This window comes from Cyprinodon tularosa, unplaced genomic scaffold, assembly GCF_016077235.1.
Source record: "Cyprinodon tularosa strain WSP-4 unplaced genomic scaffold, ASM1607723v1 ctg559, whole genome shotgun sequence".
In the NCBI taxonomy this organism is placed as follows: Eukaryota; Metazoa; Chordata; class Actinopteri; order Cyprinodontiformes; family Cyprinodontidae; genus Cyprinodon; species Cyprinodon tularosa.
The window spans coordinates 136615-150963 of record NW_024039295.1 but is presented as its reverse complement, the minus strand read 5'-3'; the positions used below and the strand labels follow the sequence as shown (position 1 = coordinate 150963).

The 14349-nt window shown below is 41.1% G+C and overlaps 1 protein-coding gene across 1 annotated transcript; it reads left to right on the top strand.

Moving 5' to 3' along the window:
* Window positions 1-765: 765 nt before the first annotated feature.
* Window positions 766-13995, top strand: maz (MYC associated zinc finger protein). The gene is made up of 7 exons (XM_038305435.1): window positions 766-1818; window positions 1987-2137; window positions 9526-9962; window positions 10372-10619; window positions 10694-10757; window positions 10843-11014; window positions 11890-13995. Exons 1-7 carry the CDS (start codon window positions 1786-1788, stop codon window positions 12234-12236), a joined length of 1452 nt encoding a protein of 483 aa, XP_038161363.1. The 5' UTR covers window positions 766-1785; the 3' UTR covers window positions 12237-13995.
* Window positions 13996-14349: the final 354 nt, after the last annotated feature.

The following is a 14349-nucleotide window of genomic DNA, read 5'->3' as shown; positions in this document are numbered from 1 at the left end:
GACGAAAATCCCACTTTTCATGCAGTGAGTGTCCTGTTTCTCTGACTGTGACTGGCTGGATGTGCTCTCTTCATCCTCTGATATGGGCGTCGGCTCGGAGCTCGTCTGCCTTGCTGTGTGTTTCCTGGACGGGGCCACCTTTTACAGCTACTTTTTGTATCTCTGCTTCCGTCTCCTTGAACCCCAGTTGGCCGCTCACACTTAGCCTTGTTCTGCTAGAGGTTTCTTCCTGTTAAAAGGGAGTTTTTCCTTTCCACTGTCGCTACAAGCATGCTTAGTGTGAGGGATTGCATCCGAGTCAATGAGTCGATGCAATCAACTGGTTTTCCTTAGATAGAACACTTTGAATCTATTTGACTGTATGACCTGGTGAACTGTAAAGTGCCTTGAGATGACATGTGTTGTGAATTGGTGCTATATCAATAAATTAAATTAGTTGACAATTATTTCAATAATCGATTAATCAAGATTAATCCAATTGTTTCAGCCATAGAATGCAATATTACTTATCATATAATAGATAAATAAATTAATAAATATATAACCCTGTTAAATCTTTGTAGTTTAAAACTGTAGTTATGAATTTTCCCCTATTTCCTATGACACTGTTTTTTTTTTAAATACCAATGAAATGTCTCCCATATTGCACATGTCCTGAGCTTCCACTGTGGTGTACTGCTCTAATAGTCTGACATCATTATTATAGATTAACTGGGAGAAAATGTGTGTGTTGCCCTTTAAGGTGCATCTGTCATCCCTCAGCTAATGAAAAGTCACTGCTTGTTTTCCCCGCTGCAGATCTCGGTACGGCACTGCCTGGCCTAGCTAGCAGGAAAGGAGGGGGAGCATTTTCTGTCGGCCTAAAAAAAAAAAAATCCAGGAAGGAAGGAAGAAGAGAGGACAACGAGCGAGGACGCAAATATCGAGAGAGAGGAGGGGAGGGGGTGTCCAAAAAGGAAACTCTACCCCTTTAAGAGCAAGTGGGACATAGCGGTGCGAGAAAAAGGAGAGGAGGGGGAGAAGAAAGAGGAATTAAAAAAGAAAAGGAAGAAAGAGACAGGGAGGGAGGAGGGAGAGCGGGCGATAAAAAAAGAAAGATGACATCCTCACAGCTGAACGGCCGAGGTGGAGCGGTAGGCTGCGGCCCGGCGAGAGCGCCGCTCGCCTGGGTCAGGGCTTGAATCCGACAGCGAGGCGTCGACAAAACACCCGAACGGCCTACCGGGAGGGTTCGGAAACCGAAAAAAAAAAACAGACTGATTAAAATCGGAAAAAGCAAAGCATGACACGCTTTTCTTAATGAATATTATAATTAATATTTGTTTGTCTTGCGTTGAAAAAAAAGCATTTATTGGACCGTTTTTCGCGTAATGCTAAAGAGTAAAACTGCACGGTTCGGTTATTTTTAGTTGTTTATAAAGGACACCAGAGGGGCTAATTCTGCTGGTTTAGCGGGATTTGTTTGTGTTATTGTTGGGAATCATTGAAGTTAAAGGCCCAGGCGGATGAGACAGCAGGCCGTTATTGGACTGGGCCTGCGTTAGTCCCAGCAGCGCCGTGCATTTTAGCTCCCAGCTCTACCTCAATTAGAAAAGCAGACTTTAACACACAGCTTTGTTCGCCTTTTACTACACAACCCGGGAGCCCATCGTTCCTACTGCGGCTCGGGCCTCCGTCCGCGCCCCGATCACCACCGGAGGGCCGATTCGAGCCATGCAAAGGCTGCTCCCCACGACCTCAATCAGAAGCTGACTTCATAATCTCCACCGCTGTCTGTGGCGCAGAATGGACGCTGCTTGGAGCAATTTTCTCTTCCAGGTAAGCTTTTGCAGGCTCCTGTTTTTTCTCTTGATCCCACCTGAACACATGCAGGCCCTCTCTGTGTGCCATTGCCACCCTAGCTAACGTCTTGTGTTACCACCTCTGCAAGATAAATATTGTGACTTGTGTTTACATTTGGTGATGGCCTTCTCCTTGCTCCTCCAGAGTACTCCCACCCAAAACCAAGTGGAGGGGAGCCTCCAATCAGAGCTCATGCAAGTGCATACGAGTTCTCCCCAGACCCCACCCACAGAGCACATAGCACAGCCTCCTTCAACTGTGGACACCACTGCTTTGAGTGAGGAACCCCTGCCTGGTGAGTCAGACTGCACATCATCACCACCTTTGGAGCTGAAATCACTCCCATCCGAGTCCTTTCAGGTCAATAAACGCCCTGTTAAAACATGCATGTTTTCAGCTAGATGCATTTTATCACTGTGGAAACATAAAGATTGAATAAGCGGTTAAATGGTTTATTTTATCATGTTTTATCATAGTACAGATAATCATCAGGGCATCCTGAATGAAACTATTCGTTCATTATTGAACGTGAACCATATAGTAATGGCGTAGGCTCCTGCACATGTTGATATATTTCAGAAATGAAAGAGCAGATACGTTGGCGAAGGGGGCCAACAGGGGCCAGTGCCCCTGTAGAACTGGTTCTAGCCTATGGCCCCTGTACTGAAAACACACACAATAAACATTTAGATATAAGTAAGTCAATTTGTCTTGTGATTTAAGGAGGTAAGACTATTCGCAGATGGAATAAGATGATTTATGTTTAAAATTTGATCCTATTTCATGTGCATAGTAGGGATGCACGATATTGGGATTTTGGCCGATATGCCGATATTTTAAAACTCATGTACCCGATTACCGATGTTAAAGCTGGACAAAAAAAAGTAGTCATTGAAAATAGCAGTTTTGTTATCCATTTCTGACACTTTGAAAAATAATATACCGTATTTTCACGACTATAAGGCGCACTTAAACGTCTTTTTTTTCCCTCAAAATGTGCGGTGCGCCCTATGGTGCGGTGCGCCTTATGTGTGTTGTAACTGCGACTTTTGAGACCACCTCATTGAGGAGATGATGAAAGAGTGGCTGAATGTAAGGAGACCAGGTGTTTTTTTTTCACCCCTCACCATCGCTGTTAATATGTAACTCCATGCGTGCCCATCTCACAGCTGATGTGAAAAACATGGGGAAACAAATTAACGCTGCTCGACATCGGTGTGAACCGGACCCAGCAGGTGCAGCAGAAGCAGCGAGTTTACATGCAAAGTCAATGGTTGACGCGCATATAGGTGCAGCAAAAGGTCCCGCAGCGCATTTTGGTGCAGCACGTCGGGAGCGTTTAAGCATCTGAAGCGCCGCGCTTCTGCTGCTCGAGATGGAAAAATTGAAGTTTTGCTGCTGGACGCGCCGCATCAACCAATCAGAGAAGCTGATCTGGGAGCTGCCAGCGAGACAGACAGCGCTCTGATGACATATGATATTAACGCAAATGGAAAAGGCTGGATGGATGCGTGGCTGAGGCAGGTGTATGTGAGAAGACTAGGTGGTTTTTTCCACGCATCACCATCGCTGTGTGCCCATCTCACAGCCGATGTGAAAAAAAGGTGAATCAAATGAACGCTGTGCTCACCGTTATCCCGGGGGTCTGACAAAGGAGCTTCAACCGCTCGACATCGGTGTGAAGCAGCCGTTCGAAGTAAGGCTGCGAGCGGCGTGGGAGCGATGGATGACCGACGGAGACCAAAGTTTCAGGATAAGAAGGCAGCGCCGGGCAGATTACGCCACAGTTTGCGGATGGATTGTAGATGCTTGGACTAAAGTGTCTGCTGGCTCTGTTGTTCAAGCTTTCGCAAAAGCCGGCATTATTTCTGAGGAGCCGCGCTGCACGGAAAGTGACTGACAGCGAAGAAGGGGAAACTGGCATGTCTGATTTAGCGCAGCTGTTTTATTCAGAAACAGAGGATGATGACTTTGATGGGTTTGATTAATACTTTGTAATAAATACATGAATAAAGCACAATCATACTCAGTTTGGCTCCCGCTGTATTTTTCTCCCTGAAAACTTAATTCAACAGCATCCCCGGCGCGTCTCCTCCTCTTCATCGCGGTGGCTGGCAGGTGTTTTTTCATCTAAATAATCTAAATCTTGCAGCTATATTTGCTGTGATCAGTGGGAATAAAGTAGTTTTAATATGTTTTTAAGTGAGAAAGTCCACCTGAAAACTTAATAATTGCAGTCAGTTCATCCAGATTATCTATTTCTGTCGGAGGCGTTCAGACCCCCACATACCAGCGGTGCGCCGACAGGAGAAATCCTTTCGTTCACCGCGGCTGCTTGCAGGTGTTTTTCATCTAAATAATCTAAATCTTGCAGCTATATTTGCTGTGATCAGTGGGAATAAAGTAGTTTTAATATGTTTTTAAGTGAGAAAGTCCACCTGAAAATTTAATAATTGCAGTCAGTTCATCCAGATTATCTATTTCTGTCGGAGGCGCTCAGACCCCCACATACCAGCGGTGCGCTGACAGCAGAAATCTCTTCATCAGCAGCCTGTAGGCTGGGCAGCCTGGGGTTCACCGCGGCTGCTGGCAGGTGTTTTTCATCTAAATAATTTTAGCTGCAGGCACCAGGATACCGGCAATAAAAGCGAACATATTCCGTCAGCAGGTTTCAGGATTTTAAGTTAATTTAGGAGTGACCACAGCGCTGTGTCATCTGCGATGTGTCTGTCTCACGGCCAGCTGCCAGGTTTGATTAATACTTTGTAATAAATACATGAATAAAGCACAGTCATACTCAGTTTTGCCCCCGCTGTATTTTTAAATACGCAGTAGAGGTATTTAAAGGTAGTAGAGGACTTGTACCTGTATATAAAAAACGCGCCCTATAGTCCGGTGCGCCTTATGTGTGTGTTAAATACAGAAATGGGACACATAACTGAGAGTGCGCCTTTTAGTCCGGTGCGCCTTATGGTCGTGAAAATACGGTACTCAAATATATTTTCATATACTGATATCAAATAGATTTTTAAAAACGCGGTATCGATCTATTTTACTTTCAAAATATTGTGAAATTTTTCATCATTCTGTTACAAACTCTCGTGATATTTTGCAAATTCTTGTGAGATTTTGTTAGTAAAATAGATCGATACCGCGTCAATATATCAACATATAAAATATGGCAAAATTTTGTGAATTTTCGGGGGATTTCGTAGCATAATGATGACATATAGCAATATTTCATTAGTAAAAGAGATTGATATGGTGTTTTTAAATGGCAATATATCAGCATATGAAGTAGGGGTGTAAATAATAATCGTTTTGTATCGATGCATCGTTCCAAAAGCCGACGATCCGATGCATCTACACGTCCGCAAGATAATCGATTCATGTTTTTTTTTCCTCCGGTCTATTTTTATCCATTTGCTCCTGGGCGTAATTCTCCCTCCCGTGCTGCGGTGCCGCTAAACCTATTTTGCCCTCCTACCGCGCTTCCTGGTTATACTCTTACAGCAGTTTGTTGCAGCAAGCTTCACACAGACATTTTTAAATTATGCTCAATATTGAAGCGTGGTCTGTGCTACACACTGTGGGTCTAGATACGGCCGAGGCGGTGAGGAAGTGGGGACGAGTTTAGTCCGACGACAAAGGGACATGAGGGCAAAAAGAGCGGAGATTCAGCTGGAAAAAGGGTCCCAGCGTTCTCGCGCACCTCGCTCTTCTAGCGGGTCAAACTTCACGAGTTGTTTTCCGCAATTTCGGTCATAAAAACAAAACAAGCCGGCCTTCTGTCTGGTGCACTGTTTGCGGTCAGCTACAATCTGGGAGAGGAGCAGCGGAGCGTCTCTCAAGGGGGCGGTGACGTCAACACTCTGAAGCCTTCTTCTTCTTTTTTTTTTAATGGCGGTTGGCAAACAACTTATAGGTGCATTACCGCCACCTTCCAGAATGGAGTATGGACCAGAAAAACTATTATATTCTCCCTAAAATACCCGTTCTTCTTAGAAAATTAAAAATACTACCAAAAACTACATCCCCAGATGACCTTTGAAACAATTCCCTTATATCTAGTTTATTTTTATTCCTGTCTAACTCTCTAAGCAACATCTCTCTTTCCTGAGTATATTTATTACATTCTAAAAAAATATGTTGGACAGTTTCTCTGGAGCCGAGGTATTGCATTGAACTCATTACACTGATATTGTGCAGTATTTTTGCAGTATTTTTTGATGCAACTTTTCTACTTCTGTTATTTGTTGTTGTTTCTAAAGAAAATGCATAATGATATTACAGCTTTCATTGATTTATTTCAAACTTGAAACTTTGTTTAGCCTGTAAGGTGTAAAAAAAAAAATAATAATAAAAAAAAAAATAACCGATTAATCGAATCGAATCGAATCGTGGTGTATTCTTGAGTATCGAAAATAATCGAATCGTTGGGTCAGGAAATCGATACTGAATCGAATCGCCATGATGGATGTGATTTACACCCCTAATATGAAGATATTGTGATATTTTAATGTATCAATATTTTTTCCCTCATCTTTAGAAGTTTTTAAGTCTGTAAAAAAGAAGTTTTTGAGGAAGAAGAAGTAGTTTTTTTTTTTTTTTTTTTTTTTTTAGACTTTAGAAACTCAGAAGCTGATCAAATATCGGGTTAAATATTGGTGGGGTGGCCGATGTCCGATATTCAGTTTTAAGGCCGATACCGATAGGGGGCCGATTATATCGTGCATCCCTAGTGCATAGTATGTAATTATCTTATTTTAAGGGCAGAAATTCCTTATATGTTTATTTATGTATATATCATTTTTCTTAATAATGTCAGAAAATTCATTCAGGTCTGGAAAATGTAGACAAACTATTAATTTAATGATGTCACCTCAACCTGACGGTATTGTTAAACAATTACTATTTTATTCTTTCTTCTGTTATTTAAGGTAAGAAATCCATAAAAAAACAGTATTTCTACAAAAAATTTTAAGAGGCATGATATTTGATTGCAGTTTTGCTTAAGTCCTTTCTGCAGTTTAAAGTAAAACGAAATATGTTATTGCGTTATTTAAAAACATGCCCACTGATGTCGTTTTTTTATTTTTATTTTATTTATTTATTTTTTTCATCCTCCGATTTTTTTTTTTTTTGTGGCTAGAACATTTCATAGATTAAGCATAAAAAAAAAAACACTGTGCTAGGCCAAGTGTTGCTGCAAATCATACAGATTGATCTGGATCAGCAGGCAACTTGTATACCCAAACCGATGTAGATGTAGCTCCTCTCTAAAAGTATTCAAATATGTACCGTTATGCTTGAGACTTTACATACCCAAATTACACAAAATAACACAAAACTGAAATAATAATTGATAAAAATTTACTAAATGATAATTTAGTAAAATAGACTAAAGTTTTTCAATTTTTGCTTAAAAGGAATCTAAAAAAAAACTGTCCGAGGCAAAATAAAGTACTTTGCTCATAAAGAGTGAACATTCCTGTCTGCAGGTGCAGCAGTCTGACTGAACATCTCCTGAACATTACAGAAGAAAAGTGTTGCTCAAAAAATGTTTTATTCAGGAGCTCCATCAGGCAAAACAATTGAATCATTTTCAATTTTTAAAATATTTTTATTTATTATTACTCTTATCAATTTCCACTTATCTCACTCACAGTCCACTGTCTTTAATGGAAGGGTACATTAGTACATTTAGAGATGCACAGGGAAATCGGCCTTTGACCAGAATCTGACGAATTAGGATGATCATCCCCGACTTAACACTCTTCAGTGTGAACACTGTTACTAAGTGAAAAAATCTTAACCCTTTGCTATTTACATAATTAGTTATTTTAAGAAATTAATTGCAGCTAATGCACAGAGCTGTATGAACCCACCTGAAAGCAAGCTCAATCTCTTACAACATTGTTTTTGATGATTTATACCAGGAATATAGAAAATCAGTTCAATAACAGCCAGAAAATTAATATTGGAACATATCAGCCTACGTGTAAAATCTCTGATATAAGCAAGCTGATGGAAACTGTAATCCATTAGGTAATTATTTCCTCTTAGTTTTTTTGTCATTTGATCAAGCTCTTTTTAATGTTTACAAAACAAGTAATATATAAAAGGTGCTGAAAAAATATCTGCTCAATATTTGAAATGAAAGAGTCAAATGAGGACATCCCTATTTTATACTTTATTTAAAGACATGTTAGAACACAGAAAACTTGTCACCTTGTTAACAGATGATAATAAATGCTTCAGTAGCAGCCCAGATGCACAAAAATCTCTGGATCTGTTGCTCTCTAAGAGCATCAGTATTCCATTTAATTTTTCTATATTTCGTTGACCTGCAACCACAAACTCAGTGCAACTGAGTTGTCCCAGATCACAAATCAGGCCACTAAATGTAGGCGGTTCCCCTCAAACCTCCACTTCCTAACCAGACTACCACTCTAAGATCAGAGATTTAATTTTATCGAAAACTTTAAAATAGATTTAATTTAGTTAAATTTATTTGTGTTAAAGTTCCTTTTTATGAATGACTTAACTGTATCGTAAGTAAAGGGTTGCTGTTGTTGGAGCCCTTTAGAGTAGAACATGTCTGTGACCATCCTGGACAGAGTGTAAAGTTCTTCTAATCTTTTTATTTTTTCTTCTCTGTAATTGATCTCTATTTTTGGTTACAAACCAACACAATATTATGCTAATTTATTATATATTTATATGTATTTACCCTAAATATTTTGTTGGACTGAGTTTGGTTGCTGTCAAATCTGCGTCTTTTTAGACTATGGTGTATATCATCTGACTTAACACTAGAGATGCACCCATACTTGGGATGAGAGTATTGGCCGATATCCAATACGATCTGCATCAACCGTTGAATGAAGCACATATCATGCTGCGTTTGAAGGCTTTATCCTTGATATAAACATTGGTTAAAATGTAACAACTTAGCAAAAATATGAATGTATTTATTTTAAAAAAGCAGCAAAAAGAAACAACTAACAGTTGATGTAAAGTGAATTGGTTTGGATCTCAGATATCCGATACAGATAATTAGCCAATATCTGAGCTGATATCTGATCCAGGTATCGGATCGGTGCATATCTTCTTGTTTCACATTCTTCCTTGGAAATGACTGAAAATTAAGTCAGACTAGCTGGAGAGTGTCTTAGATTAAGGTCTAGACTGTGACTAGGCCATTATAACAGATTGGTTGTTTATTTTTGGTCTTTTGCAACCTGTAACAGGATCTCTTCCGCATCGTGCTGAATTGAGCTCCTTGTTCCTATCCTCACTGCATGATGCTCCAGCCACACACATCATTTTGCATTATGTGTTTAGGCTGACTTAAAGCACAGCAGTTCTTTTGCAATCAAAGCTCGACAAAAGTCTGCCAAAATTTCATTTTTTTTCTTAAAGTGTTTTATTTTTGTATTTTTGACTAAGCTTTCAGTGGTTAAGTTAAGTTCAGTTCCTTTATTGTCCTCAGGAAAATTTTTTGCAGCTTGGCATTGTCGTACATGCATGGAGCTCAACACAGATATGTAGCATCTTAAACACAAACTTAAGAATAATTCAAAATTCCTATTGTGGTAAGGTTCCAGTGAATTGTAACCAGTTCACTTAAGTGTGAAAGTGATCAACTTTGAGTTTTATTTTATCTTCTGGTTCCCTCAGAGCCGGTGAAGCCAGCGCCTCGGCCGACCCGTGTGCAACACATCTGTGCCATCTGCAACAAGCAGTTCAAGAACAACTACAACCTGCGGCGGCACCAGTCGGTCCACACTGGGGTACGCATGAAGGACAGGGCCAGAGTGCAGGCGGAGGGAGCGAAGGAGGGAGCCGCTGGCCAGGTGGTGGTAGCAGCGGCGACCCCGCCGGCGATGGTGGTGGGGGTTGGAGGGAGGACGGAGAGGCCCACCGTTCCCCTCTCCCTGCTGCACCTCTCCGTGTCTCCCTCTCTCGCCCCTCCCGGCCTGCTGGCGGGCGCTCAGCAGCCTCCCCTGGGCAGTCAGGATGGTGAAGGGGTTGCCATGCCAAACGTCATGGCTACTGTTAACCCTCATGCTCCGCCTCCTGCTGCTGTCGTCATGGCCACAGGGGCGACAGTACAGGTGGGTCAGGGCCTTGTGAGAGACGGTTGTCGTCAACCCCCAAGCCTTCGAGAGCGTTGTTTCTTAAGCTGCCTTGTCATGAGGATGGGGGAACCATCTTGCAGCAAATTCACCTCCTGTGTTGGATTTTAGGAGAAATCCTTGAGCACTGATTGGTGGAGGGACCGTTTTGGTCCCCAGATTAAGAAACAGTGTGCTCGAAGCCCCCCCCACACACGCTCCCCTGCATGTTCTCAAAAACTAGCCAGACGATTACGCACAAGTCATACAACTGCAATCATTTTTCTTTTTAATTAAACGGCCAATTTTCTTTGCATTTGCATGGAATACAATTTTATAAAATTCTCTTTCAGTCTGTGCAAAAACACCTCAGACCTAAACTCAGCAGCTTGTTTGTGTTTCGCCTCAGAGGCCCTCAAATCCCAACCCGAACCCCGTCAAGAAGAACCACGCCTGCGACACCTGCGGTAAGGCCTTCCGGGACGTCTATCACCTAAACCGTCACCGCCTCTCCCACTCGGACGAGAAGCCCTTCTCCTGCCCTATCTGCCAGCAGCGCTTCAAAAGGAAGGACCGCATGAGCCACCACGTGCGCTCGCACCAGGGTGGGGTGGAGAAGCCCTACATCTGCCCTCACTGCGGAAAGGCATTTTCCAGGTGATGCTGCGCTGCGGCCGCACGTTATGGCCTCCTCTCCTACTCTAATACGTCTCTCTTATGTTCCCCTATAGGCCTGACCATCTCAACAGTCACGTCAGACAGGTACACTCCTCAGAAAGACCATTCAAATGTCCGGTATGTATTTATTTTTTTGATTTATTTATACTGAACATTCGGCCAAGGAGTTGTAATCCTCACCATGCTTCATCTTCCTTTGCAGACTTGTGAGTCCTGTTTCGCCACCAAGGATCGCCTGCGAGCTCACATGATTCGCCACGAGGAGAAGGTGCCCTGCCACATCTGCGGGAAGCTCCTGTCTGCTGCCTACATCACCGATCACATGAGGGTGCACAACCAGTCACAGCACCACGTCTGCCACCTCTGTAACCGAAGTGAGTTCACAAGTTTGGGTTGTTTTTTTTTAAGTGGTTGATCAAAAGATTAAGTTAAATTATTAGAAAATGATCAAGCCATGTCATAGGAGGGAAAACCAGGAGATGGAAAAACTTTGCTTTAAGAGTTTCATTAGAGAACCCTGATTTGCAGTTTGCAAGGAAAGAAACCATCACCATTTTAAAACACGATGGTGGCAGTATGATGTTAAGGGAATGCTTCTCTTCAGGAACAGGAAAGTTGGTCAGTGTAGATTGGAAGATTTTTGGATCTAAATGCAAGAAAAATCCTTAAAAAAATCAATTTTGGGGGGCTGAAATAGAAAATGATACTATGATTATTTTCAACCTTCTAGCAGAACAAAAACCTGAAACATACAGCCAGAGCTTCTATAAATGACTGTTTATTATAGCCCAGTTTAGCCAGAGCTTTACGTCACTAAAAACTGTGTGGCGTAGCTTTAATATTGATGTTTACAGATGATCTGTATCAAATATTTTGTGATTTTTTTTTTTTTATAAGATGGGATTGCTGATTTAATATTCTGTTTTCTTTTTTATTGTTTAAAACATCAGAATATGACCAGTGACCATAACAGTAACTCTAAATTCTCCTTGGTTTTCAAAACAAAGCTGTAAGAATAATACTGGAAAACACTATAGAGAGGCAACAAATCCATTATTTCTTCAGTTAAAACTGTTGAAATTCATTGTATTAGACTATAGTATTTTACAAATAAGGTTTAAAGCTCATAAAACACATTCCCAATAAACATTCAAAACAGATTTAGAAAAAGAGAAAGCAAATATAATTAAAAAGGAACCTGAGACCTGCTGGAATGTATATTTGAGCATCACTCTCTCCTGTCCTCCAGGCTTCACCACGCTGACGTACCTCCGCGTCCACGCCCAGAAGCATCACGGCCAGGAGTGGAAAGAGAGCCCCGGCGGCTTCGGCGGCACAGCTGCAGGCGGCGTTCTCGTCTGCCACCTCTGCGGCGTCCAGTGTAAGACGCCCACCCAGCTCCAGGGCCACATGGGCACCCACAGCACCAGCCAGGCCGCGCCGAACCCCGTCACCTCCAACGTGGTCGCCAGCAGCTCCGTCTCCCTCAGCAACATGGTGACAGCTGCTCCTACCGTGTACGTCACCGGGAATACGGTGGTGGACCTGCTGGTGACGGACTGCTCTAGCATCGCGGCGCCGCAGTCCCACAGTTAGCAGGATGATCTGATGGATGGATCTGCGAGTCTGAGGCAGTTGCTTGGAGATCCTGATTCGGTTTCTTTCTTCTTTAAAATGGCACTTAGGGGTTAGAGTTAAAACCTCGGAGGGAGAAAAACTGTTTAGGAAAATGTTTTTGCAGCTGAGCTGGAGCTTTGAGACGTGATGAAAAAGAGGCTCTAGCAGGTTCACCACGCTAATGGCAAACATGGATGTGCTGTCCAAATATTTCAGAATGAAGACTCTAGTCAAAGTGTGGTCATCCCTCCTCTCTCCCCTCTCTCTGTCTGACCTTCCCCACCTTTTTTTTTTTTTTTGTGGCATTGGCTGCCCTCTACAACTGCACCAAGTACTGTAAATCTCACACCAGCTCTGATCTTACCTCCATTTTAGCAACTCGCGTACCGAGAATACTAAAAAAATCCAAACGGTTTGTGTCGACGTTTCAGGGGGAGGAAACGAGAAAATTAGAAGGAAAGTGGCGCGTTTGCGTGTGTGTGTAAGTTTGAGCTCCTCTTGCATGTTTGTTTAATTTCACAAGATGGAGATGAAAATTAGATTTTAATGCTAGCTAAATATCTTTTTACTGTGGAGTTGATCAGGAAATGAAATCCACCTGTTGGGGATGTTTGTGCTCATTGTTTCTTAAAGGTACCGAAATAAAGAAGAGTTGTTATTCAGGAGCATCAAGCACCTTAAAGCTGTCGTCGTCAGACTCGGTAAGGACGGAGGTTTAAGTGTTCTCGGATTATTTTGCTCTGAGTCTTCCTCTCTGGGTCCGGCCTTTACATTTAAAAAAACAACAAAAAAATACAAAACAACAAAAAAAAAAACTGCTAATCAGCACTTCAGCTTCTGAACTACCTTTTTGCATGAAAACGAAATAAACCAAGCAAGCTCGGCCATGTTTATTGTTAGAGAACTGTTATGACAAGGATAAAAATTAGCAGTTCCACTAAGTTAGTTAGCTGTAGATGATGCTATTTATGAAAAAGTTGATTTTACTCTGGATTTTTTCACATAGATTGCCATTCATTTGATTGCAGCTGTCATCGCCATAGTCATTCACTTTATTTTTCATTTTCTCTGTGTTCCAGTCCTATGGGTGAACCTTTTTTTTTTTATATAGATTTAGTCTTTTAACTCTGCATAGATCTCGTTTTTTGAGTCAGTGGTGTAATGAACAAGCGGTTGTCTGTTGTGAGTGACCCGTGGTGTAGAAAGGGCATAAAAAAGTCACTTTAAGTCAACAAAAAAAGACAATAAGTCGGTGATGAGTGCAGTTTCAGTTTTGTGTTCATTTCTTACCTTAAAATCTGTAGAGTTGTTTTTTTTTTGTCTGTTTCTTCCTTTGGAAATGTGTTCCCTCTGTTGAGAAACATAGTGATTTATTGCAAATGAATTTTAGTTTTGTTTTTTTCATGACACTAAAAAAAAAATAATGATGATACCTCTACTCTAGGCTTCTGTACAGCTCTTGTGATACATCTTCAATGCCTTATCGTACTCAACTGCATTTTAATTCTTTTATGACAAAATATTTCAAATCTTAGTCATGGATTCATTAAGAATATTAAGGGGATGTATTTATATTTATATTTTTATATTTCTCAACAGTATGCATGTCTAAAAAAATGTTAGAGCAAAAAAAAAAATCAATGCTTACTACAGTAATTTCTTTTTTTTTTTGTAGATCGAGTAGATATCATGTTATTTTATAATTTGGACAGTTTAAAGTAAAAATATTAAACAAGAACTGCTGTATGGGCTGTTTTCATTTTCCTCGTATTGTTATTAATACCTGATTTTAAGTACATCAAAAGAAAATCTCACCAGGGAATGAGTGATGCATTACAAAAGTGGAATATATTTAAATGAATCTATGTAAATTAATTAAGGAAAGTGAACATTAAACTTTTGTGGGACAAAAACAGCATACCGAAATGTTTTGCAGCCATGATGTGTTTAGATAAAACTTTCCTATGAATTTAACTTTCTATTATGTGTAATCCATTCCTTCCTGATTCCAGGGAAGAAGCTATAGGGAAATTTAAAGCAGGATCGGGTTGGAATAATGATATCCTGAGGTTTATATGTCTCAAACAGCTCA

Coding starts and splice junctions, on each gene's coding strand:
- maz (XM_038305435.1), top strand. CDS start 1,786: ATGGACGCTGCTTGGAGCAATTTTCTCTTCCAG. Junction 9,963..10,371: donor CCACAGGGGCGACAGTACAG/GTGGGTCAGGGC, acceptor GTTTCGCCTCAG/AGGCCCTCAAATCCCAACCC. Junction 10,758..10,842: donor AAAGACCATTCAAATGTCCG/GTATGTATTTAT, acceptor CTTCCTTTGCAG/ACTTGTGAGTCCTGTTTCGC.